A 15,225-nucleotide genomic window follows, 5' to 3' on the forward strand; every position below is an offset into this window, starting at 1 on the left:
TCCCCTCATTTCTCCATTTCTCTCTGTCCTACCCAACAACAACCACATCAATAATAACGACAACAATAAAACAACAAGGACAACAAAAGTAAATAAATATAAAAAAAGAAGAGAGAGAAATATGGGTGTCATTCTAGTATATGCAGTGCCAGAGATTAAACCAGGAGCTTCAGGCACACAAGTTCTAGACTCTACCATTTGAGCTCTGTCCCAAGTCACCCTGATGCTGTTCCTATACCTACACAGTCGCTGCTCCCCAAGCAAGTCCAGGAGCAAGACAACAGGAAATATACTTAGTCACTCACTACCGTCAGTGCCTTGGTTGACCTGTAGATTTCTGCTATGTTTATTCAGTTCTCTCTCTCTCATTTTATATCAAAGGTAATGATTCTGACAAGGAACTCTGAGACTCCAGGGGTGCCCTCTGTTGAAGCCAGAAATTTCCGGTGATTCTGCCCAAAGAGAAACTTGGAATTGTGCAGACTAACAGCCCTCAGGGAAAAAAAAAAAAAAAAAACAGAAAAAAAGCAAAACAAACAAAAACCCTCAAAATTCCACCACAACATTTTACTTCAGAATCCTATATCTGAGTCTCAACACAAAAAGTTTACATGAATGTCCATCACAAAGCCCATTCCCAGCAATGGACTAAGGGCAGCCTACCTGAAAGGCTTTTTTACTCTCAGGAGTGTCCAGAGGGTTCCTGCCCAGTGACTGACTGTTTCCAATCTTCACTCCCTATTGTATCCTACCTGTATCCTCATCTGAGGGACAGTGGAAATGCTTTTCCTGAGAGGTTAGGATGCCTTTTCACTTTACTGTCTGGTGGAAATCCAGAAAGGAACTGACTTTTGGCTATCCAGCTGTCTCCAGATTTTTTTTGCATCATTTTGTGTCTTGTAACTGAGACAGTTCCTAGACACCTCAGTAGAAAGCATGAGGATCCCAGGCAAGGCTCACCTGGGAAGACACACTTCACCATGTGCAAGGATTCAGGTTTGAGTCCCCAGTACCACTATATGGAAGTTCCTTCACTAGGGGAATTTTCATGGACAGTGGCGTGGGACAGTGGTATCTCTCTCTGTTTCTCTCTTCTGCCTCTCCCTCCTTCTGTTTCTCTCTGAAATTAAAATATTTTTAAAAAGTCTGCCAAAAGTAGTGAAATTAACCAGACAAAAAAGGGGGGGTAGACAAGAAAAAAGGAAAGAAAACTTGAGTGCTTCCAAATTAGATTGCCCTTCTTTATTTTGAATAAAAATTTTGCTTTAATATTCAAAAAAGTGGTTTCTCACAGTAAAAACTCCAAAATATTCCCATAATATTCTAGACAAAGGTGGATAATGTTGCCCTATGGATGCCTGTGTTTCTGCTGTATTGGAAAAGGTCACGAGAACTCATTTACATATTCTCTAAGTCTGTTTGGAAACTAATCCAGCAAAACTGAGTCACTGTCCTTGAGCCTCAAGTGAGGGGAGTGGAGGCATAAACCCTAAAATATCTACATTTTGGCCACATACAGAAAAAAAGTTTGCCAGCTCATGTTCTAGACAGAAAGTCATATAAGCAGTAAACAGTACATAAACATGATGTAACAATCCAAAGACAACACTGAACACTTTTTTTCTCCAGCGGAAGGATGATTTATCAAAAGCAGTTTTGTTTTGTTTTTTCCTAAAAAAATTTTTTTTAAAAATTAAAAGGCGGGTGAGGGAAGCCTAAACAACTGAACCACATACCCTGGATCAGCAACTCCATGGTGGAGGAAGCAAAATATTTCAACAACATTTTAGAGGCATATTTATCATGACTGAAAATCAGCATTTGAGCAATTCAATCTGTTACACTGTGGACATGAGGATTCATATATTCAACATACAATCATGATTCAAGGTGAGGAAAATAAAGCAGAAACAAGACCCTGCCCTGATGATGGGGACAGAGGGCACTGGGGTGTGAGACTGACACAAGCTGAAGACCAATGGCTCAGTGCCACTGATGGGGAGACTTACATGGTCACAGGAACAGGTTCTGTGCTGGGAATCAGAAATATGGATGATTTTCACCATTGCTCTGCACTGGCAATAACTGTCATGTGTTCCTCTTTTCTCTGTGTATAAGGCTATGCTATATACTATTTCTCTAGTTCTCACTACTACATTGTAAGATAAGTTTTGTTGTGCCCACTTTATAGATGGGTAAATTTCAAAGGACTTATGGAAATTTCCAGAGGAAGTAGCTTGCCAAAAAAGCAGACTGTAAAGTCAGATCTCCTCCTGTTCCACTGATTACCTAGCTGTTGTGAGTCCTGTATCACCATGACCTAGACCTCAATCAAATCCCTCCTCTTCCTTCCTTCAGTCTCCTTAAAGCTGTTCCATAAGTGGCTATGGCAGGTGGCGGGGGGGGCGGGATTACAGAAACACGGGTAGTCCACAGGCCTCTTTAGAGCAGGGTTCCAGGGCTAAGGTCATTGAAGGTGCTCAGTCCAATCCTGCTGAATAAATGCAGGAATTCAGTTCCCCCTCTGAGTTTTAATACACTGAGTTCCAGCATTTAGTTTGTGTTGCCTTAAGGGAGAACTAAATCTTATTGAAAGAATTTTATGTATAAACCTCTAGTAAAACAGACAAAAATTATTAGAACTGCCCCCAAGACATACAGCACTAATAATTAAAAACAGAGGAGTGACTGGGTGGTGGGGCACTCAGTTTAAGTGCACATATCACCATGCACAAGGACCTGGGTTCAAGCCCTTGTTCCCCACCTGCAGGGGGTAATGTTTGGTAGTGGTAAAGCAAGGCTAAAGATGTCTGTCTTCCCCTCTCCCTTTCTATCTTTCCTCCCCTCTTAATTTCTGTCTGTCCTGTCAAGTAAAAATGGAAAAGATAAAGAAAAAAAAGGCCACCAGGAGCAGTAGGTTCATGGTGGCAGCACCAAGCCCCAGAGATAACCCTGGTGGTAATAAAAATTTAAAAAATAATAATAAACCATGGAGGACTAGTCGACTGTCCGGTTAAGAACAAAGGTCTGTATTTCTTGTCATCCCCAAGACTTCACCATTCTATGTTGGCTTTTTTAAAGGAGGATGGGGGGGGAAGAGGGGGAGGGAGGGAGAGGGAGGGGGAGAAGGAGAGAGAGAGAGAGGGAGAGGAAGAGGGAGAAAGGGAGGGAGAGGGAGAGGGCGAGAGGGTGAGGGGGAGAGAGAGAATGTAAGATAGGTCAAACTTGAGACTGATAACTGAGGGGAAGCACAAACTGAGGTGAATCTCAGAAGACAGGCTAGTAGAGAAGTGAAACTCTACCCACCACAACAGGCAGGTGTTTCTTCTCACATGCCACCAGCCACTAGTAGAGTGGCTGTCTAGAGTGATGGTTCTCAGTGGGGGTTCTAGGACCAGTAGCCTTACGGTCATCTGGGAACCTATTCAAAATTTCAGTCTCAGACTATACCCCAGGTTTGCTGAGTCAGGAACTCTGGCTGTGGGGAAGATGCTCTTGAGTCCTATTCTGATTATGTTTATTTGGGTGTTCACTCACATCTGAATGGGAACTATTGGATAAAATGCTGAGATTGGGTTGGGCTCCACAGAGCACCCAACTGCGTATGTATAAGTGGTATGAGTCCAGGCAAGAGAGGTGGGAGTGGGAAACATTTGTGCTAATAATGTGGGTCCCTACCTAAATCAACAGTCAGTTGTGGACAGTTAAGTACAGTTCTGCCTTGGTTCAGCCCTGGGACAGGCCCCACTCACAGCATTATTATGTAAATCAAGCAGAAAGTAATCTAGCATAGAAGCCACAGCACTCCCCAATACAGAAAGTAAGAATATGCTGTCAGGGGAATATTTTCTTAGTAGATGACTATTAGCCAAGAATAGAGACCTCAGGTTACAAAAGAAATACTTTCTGGAACAGCAAAGTTTATGATCTAGTTTCTTATTAGGGAAAGATTATTTGGAGTTAGATAGTTTACACAAAATAAAACAAAATTGTCATATGAGTCATGAGCCGCAAACAGTTTGGCTGAGGACAGTCTTACCACAGCGATCTCGGATGACCAGGTTCCTACCCTCCTTCAGGTGGATGGTGAGCAGATAAGCAAAATGGCTGGGGAGGGTGCTCCCTGCATCTCCAGCTTCCCCAAGAGTCTGCATGGAGGGAAGAGAAGTTATGTCAGCTGGAGTCAGGGAGGCAAGGCACAGAATTTGCATGCAAAACCTTCAAGGTATGATCCCCAGCAGCACCTATAGCCAGAGCTGGATGGATGTATAGACACCAGCCAGAAAAGTTTGATCCTCTGCATACAGAATCCAGAATGATGGCCTGGTTCATGTTCTCTCTTTCTCTGTCAAATAAATAAATTAAAGTCACCTGTCTTGAGTGTAGGGAGAGAATGTCAAATGTTTTGTTTTGGTTTGGTTTGTTTTGTTTTCTCCATTTTCATAGATAATCACTCCAATGGCAGATATGCAGGAGTCACCTCCATTACTTTTGACTATGCTAAGTCATTCACACAGACATGTTCACAACCTTTTTCCATTGTATCCCCAGTGGGATGCTGCCCATATTCAGTGGCAAAAATATCTTTGCAACATCAACTTTCCAACAACTCCACAAGAAGTACGTCAACATCTGAGATGCCTGAAGCTTCTTTACTACCCAAAAAGTTCATCCTTCAGGGCCAGGTTGGCACACCTGGTTAAGAACACATGTTACAATGAGCAAGGACCTGGATTTGAGCCCCCAGTCCCCATTTGCAGGGGGAAAGCTTTGAAAATGGTGAAGCAGGGCTACAGGTGTCTCTCTGTCTCTCCCCCTATTTATTCCCCCCTTTCATCTCAATATCTGGCTGTCTATATCCAATAAATAAAGATTTTTTTTAATTTGTAAGTCTTTCTTTTCCAATTATTATTTTGTCTCCAGGGTTATCACTGGGGATCAGTGCCAACACTATGAATCTACTGCTCCTGGCAACCATTTTTTCCATTTTACTGGATAGGACAGAGAGAAATTGAGAGGGGAGGAGAAGATGGAGAGGGAGAAAGACAGACATCTACAGACCTGTTTCACCACTTGTGAAGCTGACACACACACACACACACACACACACACACACACACACACACGTGGGGACCAGGAGTTCGAACCTGGATGCTTGCACATGGTACTATGTGCACTTACCCATGGTACTATGTGCCACTACTTGCCTCCCAAAATTTGTTTCTTTATTTAATTGTTCTTGTTATTATTGAGAATCCAGGGCCTCATTCATGTGCAATTTTATTGATCTGGGTCTCTTTTTCATTCAGTCAGAGAAAGTGAAAGACAGAGCTTCCCACATTATTACAGCACCTGCCATGTGGTGCCAGGCCTTGAGGCTGGACTGCCAGCAAGGGCCTTACACAGTGAGCTATCTCTCTGTCACTTCCTTTTTTTTTAATATTTATTTTATTTATTTATTCCCTTTTGTTGCCCTTGTTGTTTTATTGTTGTAGTTATTATTGTTGTTGTCGTTGTTGGATAGGACAGAGAGAAATGGAGAGAGGAGGGGAAGACAGAGAGGAGGAGAGAAAGATAGACACCTGCAGACCTGCTTCACCACCTGTGAAGCGACTCCCCTGAAGGTGGGGAGCCGGGGTTCGAACCGGGATCCTTATGCCGGTCCTTGTGCTTTGCGCCACCTGCGCTTAACCTGCTGCGCTACAGCCCGACTCCCTTTCTTATTCTTTAATATGCAATGCATCATGCGGAAAATGACAGGCAGCTCCCATGAATTAGTAACCATGCCAGTGCCACTGGGCCAGCTTCCACAAATGTCCTTACTGCCAATTCCTTCTCACACCTCCAACCTGCACCCATCCACTCTGGCACACCCATTTTGTGTAGAATGAAAACATTTTGTTCGAATCTACTCTGCATGCCCATATCATCATGACTTACTTGTTTCCACAGGGGACACATACTGTATCTATCTGGGGTGTGCTTTACCATCAATCAGTGTCTTCCACTCTTACCATCACACTGCCTCACCCCTGACACAGCTACTACTCTCCCTAGGAAGACATCAAGTCTGACACCCCATAATGTCAAATTCAAGTCTGTTCTGGAACATTCATTAAATACCTCAATTAAACAAGTTCAAATGTTTCTGCCTTTCCAAAGAGAAAAGACAGCAAATGCAATTCATTGTGCACTTATTTGACATTCAATTAATTGATCTTGTGGCTACATCAACCCTCCACAACCTCCTTTAGAACAGTTCCTCTCCATCCATATTTCAAAGCACTTCCCATGGCTTTTGTCTCCTGCTGTAACTCACTCAGATTCATAGCTGCTTGATATTTTTAGAAGAATCGATCCCCATCTGAGCAATCAGTGGACACTGAACTAATGCCTTCCAGTAAACCTAGGTGAGACGTGCATTGACAAGAAGATACCATCTGGAGTTCTTTAGAAATAAAAGAGGTAGGGAGTCCGGAGGTAGTGCAGCAGGTTAAGCACAAATGGCTCGAAGTGCAAGGACCGGCATAAGGATCCTGGTTCGAGTCCCCAGTTCCCCACCTGCAGAGGAGTCGCTTCACAGGCAGTGAAGCAGGTCTGCAGGTGTCTGACTTTCTCTCCCCATCTCTGTCTTCCCCTCCTCTCTCCATTTCTCTCTGTCCTGTCCAACAACGATGACATCAATAATAACAATAATAACTACAACAATTTTTAAAAAAAGGGCAACAAAAGGGAAATAAATAAATAAATATTTAAAAAAGAAATGAAAGAGGCAAAGACTTCCAGAGCCATGTATCTGATCAGAAATATAGACAATGACAGGGGAGATTGGTCAGCATTAGTACATAGGACTAGCATGACTAGGGTCCCAATAATCCCAGGCCTGGTCCCCAGCACTGCCATGAGCTGAGGGACCAAGTAAATAAACAAGTGGATAAGGCTTCTAAAAACTAAGTAAATTTGTACTGTTTTTAAGGAGTGTAACTTACGGATTGCTCTTCAAAGTGCCGGGCTGTCATAGAGGCATTCAGATCGCCGCTCCCACAGAGTTTCTGAAAGTTGAAAGGGAAGGGGAAAAGTCTGCTTTGAAAGAACAAATGCACATCACTGAAGAAATCTTTCAGTTCTTTTCCTGACAGTTGGCCATAAGCATGCCAGGTCTCAGGCATGTGGGACCTTCAGCCTGTGTGGCAGGTCTGGGTGACCCAAGGTGACTCGGCAGAAGCCATCTCACCAGTCTGCCATCTTAGTCACTGATCAGAATGTGGATACAGCTCACTCTGCTCTCCTATGGGGCCACTCAGGCACTTAGCATGCAAACAACCCTGTCCCCTGTGTGGGCGGCAGGTCCCTCCCAGGGTGGATGGTCTGGCCTAGGCCCTCAGAGGCAGCTGAGAAGCTCAGGACCAAAGACATGAGTTTGTCATCAGGTAGGAAATGTTGCCAACATGACCTAAAGAAGCCTTTCTCATACCTTATCGTTATGAGTCTGGCAGCTGTACTACCACCTACCAAAAGTTAGAAAATGCAGATGAAAACAAATGATTTCACAGTGGGAGGAGACTGCTTCCTAATTTTAAAAAGCATGACTCCACAGGGCAGGGAAACCTACACCTCTCCCTGGTTTCCTGGGTTTCCTTAGGCAAGTCCATCAGGTCATAGTTACATGCATATGAAGGAGCAGCCCACATCAGTGAGTCTGTAAAGGTTCTGGGTGAATGTGAAGAAGGAGAATGAGTAAATAGTGCCTGCATACCCATAGTCCTTTTTTTTTTCTTTGCCTCCAAGGGTTATTTCTGGAGCTTGGTGCTAGCACTATGAATCCATGACTCCTGGTGACCATTTTTCCCCCATTTTATTTGAAAGGACAGAGATAAATTAAGAGAGGAGGGGGAGATAGAGAGGGAGAGAGGAAGACAGACACCTGCAGACCTGCTTCGCTGCTTGTGAAGCTTCCCCCCTGCAGGTGAAGAGTCAGGAGCTCAAACCTGCATCCCTGCACTTTGTACTATGTGGGCTTAACTGGCTGTGTCACTGCCTGGCCCCCACCCACAGGCTTTAGAATCTTTTCTTGAATGACTGACACCTTATCCAGGGCTGGTTTCTTGAGTAAAATCAGGGATTTTTCACTACAAATAAGTCTGGGTAATTCCAAAGTCATGAACTGCATGGACACAGGAAGCCTGTCTGCCCACTAGGGACAGAGGTGGTAATGAGAACCAGGTCACCCCAAGGTCATCACTAGTCCTTCCTGTCCACCACAGCAATCAGGGAGGTCCAGGCAGCATCCAGAGGTTCCACCTGGATGCCAGATGCCTTCCAAGACACAGTCTCACACAGTGCACCAGGCAGCAAAAGAACCAGGATCCAGGGCAGAAGGGCCATTTCTCAGTCACTAGGAAGGAATGGATGGACTTCCCTATGGAAGATCCCCCTGTGGGCTGGGACATCATGACTATGAGGCGACCAAAAGGCAGACAAAGCCCCAATCACATTATACTTTGGAGCCTAGCATGCCTATGTCAGGGAGAAGAAAGAAAAAAAAAAAAAAGACCCTCTGTTTTAACACTCTGTAGTGGCTGCTGGGGTTGTCAGTGCCCACCTCGTTTGGTAGAGATAACAGACACCCAGAAAAGTTAAATGAGAATGAGTGAATTCCATGTTATGTGACAGTAAGATTGTTACCCCAATGATTGACTCTCCAATGTCAAACACTTTCTTTCTTCCTCTGCCTAGCCTACTGGTCATGATTATTTTCTTTGGATTTGCAAAACCAAATAAAAAAACAACTGTGTCATCTCTCCCATATGGGACCAACACCAGTCATCACTATGAGCTAACTCTCCACATTGAATACTACCAGTTGAGACTCTAGTTCTATACAATTAATCAGAGGCTCACTTATCTGATGCTGTTAGAAGCTGAGGGGGGGGGGGGTGCTCAGTAGTAGAGCTGACATCCCAGGTTTGATCCCATGTTCTGACCTCTCTCAGTCTCTCTCATGATATATATAAATCTTTATGTGTGTAAGTCATTGCCAGTCCTATTCATAGGCATTTTTCTACAAAACAAACAGTTCTGTTATTCAACTTCCTGTTAGAAGCAAATGGAGACTGGGGATCATGGTGCTTCCAAAGTGGCCCCACAGACTTGTACAACTATATACATTCTCCTAAGTCTGTATCTTTGTACTTAATGATTGCAGTAATGGAATGACATTAGTTTATATAGCCACGTCATTCAAATGCTATCAAAAATGAAAGCAGAGCTTCCACTCAACTACGCAATAAGTCTTCCATTTACAGCAACATGGAAATTAAATGTGAAGAACCACATTAATTCAAGATTATGGCCAGTTTTATTCACAGCAAAGTCACAGGACTTAAAATGATGGTTCCCATGGCCACTGTAACTGTCACACATCATATATACATAGTGAGGAAGCAAAATGAGTGCAAAAAAAAGGCATAAACACTGTAGCAGGTATAGAGAACTGGATTACAGCCACTGGGAGACAGGGACATGTAACTGAGGAGAGGCCCTACACTCTGCATGCATAGATCTGAATGATTATACACTAAGTACAATTCCCTCCCTCCACCCTCCCTTTCCTCTGACTCTCCTATCTGAAAATGTCATTAGTAAGGCCCTGGCAACAGCAACACACACACACACACACACACACACACACCTGCTGTGCGCTGGTTTTACCCTCAACACCACATGGGAGCAATGTGGGTAGTATCATGGGATCTCATGGTGGTGGGTCAGTTCTCTGGTGTCTCTTCTCTCTCAAAAACATAATACAACAACAACTGGGCTGTAGAAGCAGTTGAGGGTTATTTGTACATGTGCAAGGTCCTGAGTTTAAAAGAAAACATAAAAAGAGAATAAAAGAAACATAAAACATAAAAGAAAGAGAATCAATTTAAAAATTCACAGAGTAACAGTGAACTTCTTGCACATGTGAGATGTTTGTCATGATTTGAAGTGCAGAAATATGTTTGTGTAACCACAGGCACAATCAGATCATGGACTAATTCCATCACCCTAAACTCTCCTTTGTGGGAGTTGGACGGTAGCACATCGGGTTAAGCACACATCACGCAAAGTGCAAGAACCAGGTAAGGATCCTGGTTTGGGCCCCCGGCTCCCCACCTACAGGGGAGTCGCTTCACAGGCGGTGAAGCGGGTCTGCTGGTGTCTATCTTTCTCTCCCCCTCCTCTCTCCATTTCTCTCTGCACTATCCAACACGACATCAATAACAATAATAATAACTCCAACAACAATAAAAAGACAACAAGGGCAACAAAAGAGAAAATAAATCTTTAAAAAAAAACTCTTTTGTGCTACCCTACTAGGTGAAATCATCCTGTCTCCTAACTGATGGCAATGACAGAGCTGCTTTCACCACACAGTTGTATCTTCTCTAGAACATCAGCTAAGGAAATCCTGCAGCATGCAAAGTACTCTGATACTCAGCGCAATGCTAGGAGATTCATCCAAGCCATTTGCATCGATGGCTTATTTGTTGTTCTTCATTGCTGAGTTATATTGTATCACATAACCTATTATGACATGTCTACCTGTTAAGCACTGATTCTATAATTCTCCACAATTTGTTTCCAAGAACACACTATGGAAAACCTCAAATGATTTAGAAATGTCACTGATGTAAAAATGTTAATGTAAAAATTGTCTTAACTACATTCCATTATTTGGATATATTGTAGTTCATTCATCCATGAAACAAAGGTTTCAGTAATTTACAACAAGCTGTTCTCAGAAAGCTACTCAGGAAAAGACAAACCATTTAAAATTATCACTAGTGGAAACATCTAATTACGTGTATCACACATTTTTCAGAAATGCAGCACGGAAATAAGTATAAGGCTGGACTCATAAAATGCTCACCTTTCTTACCTACCAGGCAAGTGATTTGGGTGTATGTTGTTGTTAATGACAATAAATTTATATTGGCATTCATTTTGGGGCTAGAGCCCTGACTACTAACAGTGCTAGAGATCAGACACAGGGCTTCTCATGCACATTCTGCCACTGCAAAACATCTTCAGCCCTGTATTGGTATTTATATTCCACCTTGCTAAAATGAGTCTTATATGGAGATAATATACATTGCATCTAGAGGAGCTTGTCCTACCTTCATGAAGGCAAATGTATTAAAATTCAGCAGGATGTAGCATTTGGGGGGGGCATTAGGAAGATCTGGTCATTTATTTTAAAAAAGAAAATCTGGTCTTAAGCACATAACAAATAAGGTTAGTTGTTTTCCTTTTGTGTACATTTAATATGATCTTGTACAAACACCCCCTCTCATATTTCTGTCTGAAAAATCTTACTGTGGTTCACACACAGGGAGTAAACTCATATACAATGTAAGAAGTCACTGGCTGCTGAAACTTCAGTGGAAGGAAACGCTTAAACTCATATACAGCTACACACACACACACATTCATATACTTGTATTTCCTCCTTATGTGTCCTGTAATACATACCTACTTAATTACCTATTCTACATGTAGATTATGGAGAATATGAATTCTCAGGGGGATTGTAGTAACAGACACAAATACCCCTGGGGCAAAGGAAGTAACTAAATGAGCAAAGCAGGTGAGATGTCCAGACAAATCATTAACAGCTCCCGGACACAGTGACAAAATCAAAACAACCCATACTGGCAAACAAGGTCAAGCAGTAATGTGGGCTCAGAGGACTCCAGATCTACCAGATGGCTGTGTCTGCTCATATTAAATGTGTACACGTGTTTTCAGGCTATTGATCATGCCAAGTGAGTCTATACATTTTCCTTTCCCTCATACAAAGATTGTCTAAAACATAATGTGTCTTGTGTTGCTTTGCCTTGGGTGTGGCCAGATTCAAGCCTGGTCTCTTCTATGTTGAAGAAAGCTTTGGCACTTCGGTGTCTTTCCCTATCTCTGTCTCTCAATCTCTATCTGAAAATGTCAGCTTCAAGTGGTGAAGCCCCAGTGACAACAAGAAAATGGCCTGTGGGGCTGGGCAATGGCATACCTGGTTGAAGGGGACACGTTACCATGCACGAGTCTCCAGTTGCCATCTGCAGGGGGAAGCTTCACGAGTGGTGAAGCAGTATTGTAGGTGTCTCTCTTTCTCTTTCCCTATCTCCTCGTGCCCTCTTGACTTCTCTTTGTTTCTATCCAATAAGTAATTAATAAAAAAAATTAAAAAGAAGAAAGAATATGTCATGTGCTTGTGTGCTGTGTGTGCCTACCCAATACTCTCATGTGTGGGAATGAAAGAGTGGTTAGAAAATCACAATCCACCACTTCTTTTTATAGAAAGAGTTGGGGGCTTTGGGACACAGGCCCCTCTGTTTACTCACATGTATCCCATGGCTGATTTCATGCTAACATGCAGTGCCAGGACTGGAAAGGTGCAGTAGAGGTTTTATGGCCCAATAACCCAAGCACCTTTATTATCCGAGCCTTCACAGCACCCTCCTACAGTACTCGAAACACTTTATTCCAACTTCAGTAATATTTTTCCACTCCCCATATTTTTTCATGCATATTAGCAGTGGATATTTTAAGAGAATAGTACTACCCTCTACCTTTGCTTAGATGTTTGTAATTTACAAACACATACTCCTGTTAATTTTCTATCAGAGGTCCAAATGATCTTTAGAATCACCAATTTATTTTTTTATATTTATTTACTCCCTTTTGTTGCCCTTGTTGTTTTATTATTGTAGTTCTTATTGTTGTTTTTGATGTCCTCCTTGTTGGATAGAACAAAGAGAAATGGAGAGAGGAGGGGAAGACAGAGAGGGGGAGAGAGAGATAGACACCTGCAGACCTGCTTCACCGCTTGTGAGGCAACTCCCCTGCAGGTGGGGAGCTGGGGGCTCGAACCGGGATCTTTTCGCCGGTCTTTGGGCTTTGTACCACCTGCACTTAACCCGCTGTGCTACCGCTCAACTCCTGAGAATCACCAATTTATAACTAGAGGAACCACAGCTAAGAGGCTGTGAAAGTTGCCCAAGGGAAGCAGGAGGGTCAGGCCTTCTCAGAGAAGACTCTATACACAGAACACCTCAGTGGTGTACCAAGAGGCAGGTGTTCAAAGTCGTAGTAAAGCTCTTAAGTCAGAAAAACTTGGATCCAAATCTATTGTTATTTATTTCCTTTGTGTCCTTGAACAACTGGCTTGAAATTCAAGACACAGGAATGTATATAAGAAGGAAAAGAAAGAATGAAAGGGAAAGAAAGGAAAGAGAGAGAAAGGAGAGAGAGAGAGGAAGGAATGAAGGAAGTGAGGAGTGAGGGAAAGAAACAGAGAAGGGTAGAGAGAGAGAGAGAAAGAAAGAAAGAAAGAAAGAAAGAAAGAAAGAAAGAAAGAAAGGAATGAATGAAAGAAGGAAAAAAGGGGGCCAGATGGTGGTGTGCCAGGTTAAGCACACGCAGTATGAAGCACAAGTACCTGTGCAGGGATCCAGGTTTGAGCCCCTGGCTCTGCACCTGCAGCGTGTGTGTGTGTGTGTGTGTGGGGGGGTCACTTCAAGTAGTGAAGCAGGTCTGCAGGTGTCTATCTTCCTCTCCCTTCTCACCTGCTCTCTGTCCTGTCCAATAAATGGAAAAAACAGCCACCAGGAGCAGTGCATATGGAGTGCAGGCACCAAGCCTCAGCAATAACCCTGGAGGCAAGGAAGGAAGGAAGGGAGGGGGGGGGGGAGGGAGGTGGGTGGGAAGGAGGGAGGTGGGTGGGAAGGAAGGAAGGTGGGTGGGAAGGAAGGAAGGTGGGTGGAAAGGAAGGGAAGGGAGAGGAGAGGAGAGGAGAAGAAAGGAAAAGAAAAACACATAACTTGGTAATATGAAAAAATTGCATTCATTCAAAGGATACCTGCTGAGCCCCTTCCCTGGGCCAGACACTGCTTTTTGTATATAGCAGGGGTGGGCCAATTCCAGCCTGCATGCATTATATAAGGTGAAAATAATTTGGCTAGGCCCTGCCAAGGCAACCACAGACAGGACTAGAAATTCAATAAATTTAGGAGCTTTTTCATAGTAACATTAAGTACTGACTTTTAAGTTGGTAATGTTGTATGGCCTGGAAATTACATTATAAATATCCAAATGAAGGGAGTCGGGTGGTAGCGCAGCAGGTTAAGCGCAGGTGGTGCAAAGCATAAAGACCAGTGTAAGGATCCCAGTTCGAGGCCCTGGCTCCCCTACCTGTAGGAGAGTTGCTTCACAAGCAATGAAGCAGGTCTGTAGGTATCTGTCTTTGCCCCCTCTGCCTTCCCCTCCTCTCTCCATTTCTCTCTGTCCTATCCAACAACAATGACATCAGTAACAACAACAATAATAACTACAACAATAAGGCAACAAAAGGGAATAAATATTTAAAAAAATATATCCAAATGATCCCTGGACAGGAAAAAGTTCCCTGGCCCTGGTAAAAAGCATGGAATCTAAAGAGATCTTGTATTTACTGTATTTGAAGCATTAAACAGAGGGAAGCCCTTAGGGAATATTAGCTGGGCACTGCTAGTGTAGCATTAAGACTATTATTAAGTTTTGGCTGAGTTTGTAAAGAATGAAGGGAAAGTTCAATAAAAGTAATCAATAGTTCACATCCCACCCTTGAATTTTCACAATCCCTTCCCCAACAAGCTGTTATTATGACAGAGTGAAAATTAGTCAGGGAAGCCTAACTAATATTAGTTAGTATGCGCCATCTGCCCTTAAAGAACAGATTCAAGGGTCTGTGAGTTTTCTCCTCCTGGCAATGCTTCTACTTCCTGCTGTTCTGTGTCTGCAGTAGGTAAGCACTGCTGGCAGGCTTCAGAATGTCCCTGCCACATACAGATGAGACATATACAGAACCCACAAGGTTTCCTTGTATCTCCTCATTCCATGCCCTACATAGTGGCGATAGGTTAGAAGAGTGACCTGGTAGGAAGGGGAGATCTATGTAATATGTCCCACCAAAGCCTCTTCCATCCTCCTTTCTTCCTCCTGCACTTCTTAAAGCACTTGGTACCAGTCTTCCCAGGGATCCCAATCTGCACAGGGTCCTTACACTTGCTGTTCTGTCCTTCTGAAATACTTTTCATGCAGACATGCACCCAGCTTGCTTCAGTACCTCCCTCAAGTTTGCAAAAATGCCATCACTCAGAAGAGGTCTTTCTTCATCCAGCTGATCAAAATGGTAACACTTCTACC

At 43.2% G+C, this 15,225-nt stretch overlaps 1 protein-coding gene across 4 annotated transcripts in view; it reads right to left on the minus strand.

The window, feature by feature from the left end:
• MCTP2 (multiple C2 and transmembrane domain containing 2) overlaps positions 1-15,225 on the minus strand; it is a 228,140-nt gene that overhangs the window by 159,035 nt on the left and 53,880 nt on the right. For 3 of the 4 annotated variants that reach the window (XR_009546603.1, XM_007518040.3, XM_060179343.1), the window contains 2 exons: positions 6,990-7,052; positions 4,040-4,148 (listed from right to left, as the gene is read on the minus strand). Coding sequence is in view for 3 of the 4 variants with exons in the window: in XM_007518040.3 (XP_007518102.1) it covers positions 4,040-4,148; positions 6,990-7,052 (172 nt within the window). In the remaining variant the exon portion in view is untranslated. The remainder of the gene's footprint in view (positions 1-4,039; positions 4,149-6,989; positions 7,053-15,225) is intronic. The other variant, XM_060179344.1, reaches the window with a different exon arrangement.

Source organism: Erinaceus europaeus, chromosome 20, assembly GCF_950295315.1.
Source record: "Erinaceus europaeus chromosome 20, mEriEur2.1, whole genome shotgun sequence".
In the NCBI taxonomy this organism is placed as follows: Eukaryota; Metazoa; Chordata; class Mammalia; order Eulipotyphla; family Erinaceidae; genus Erinaceus; species Erinaceus europaeus.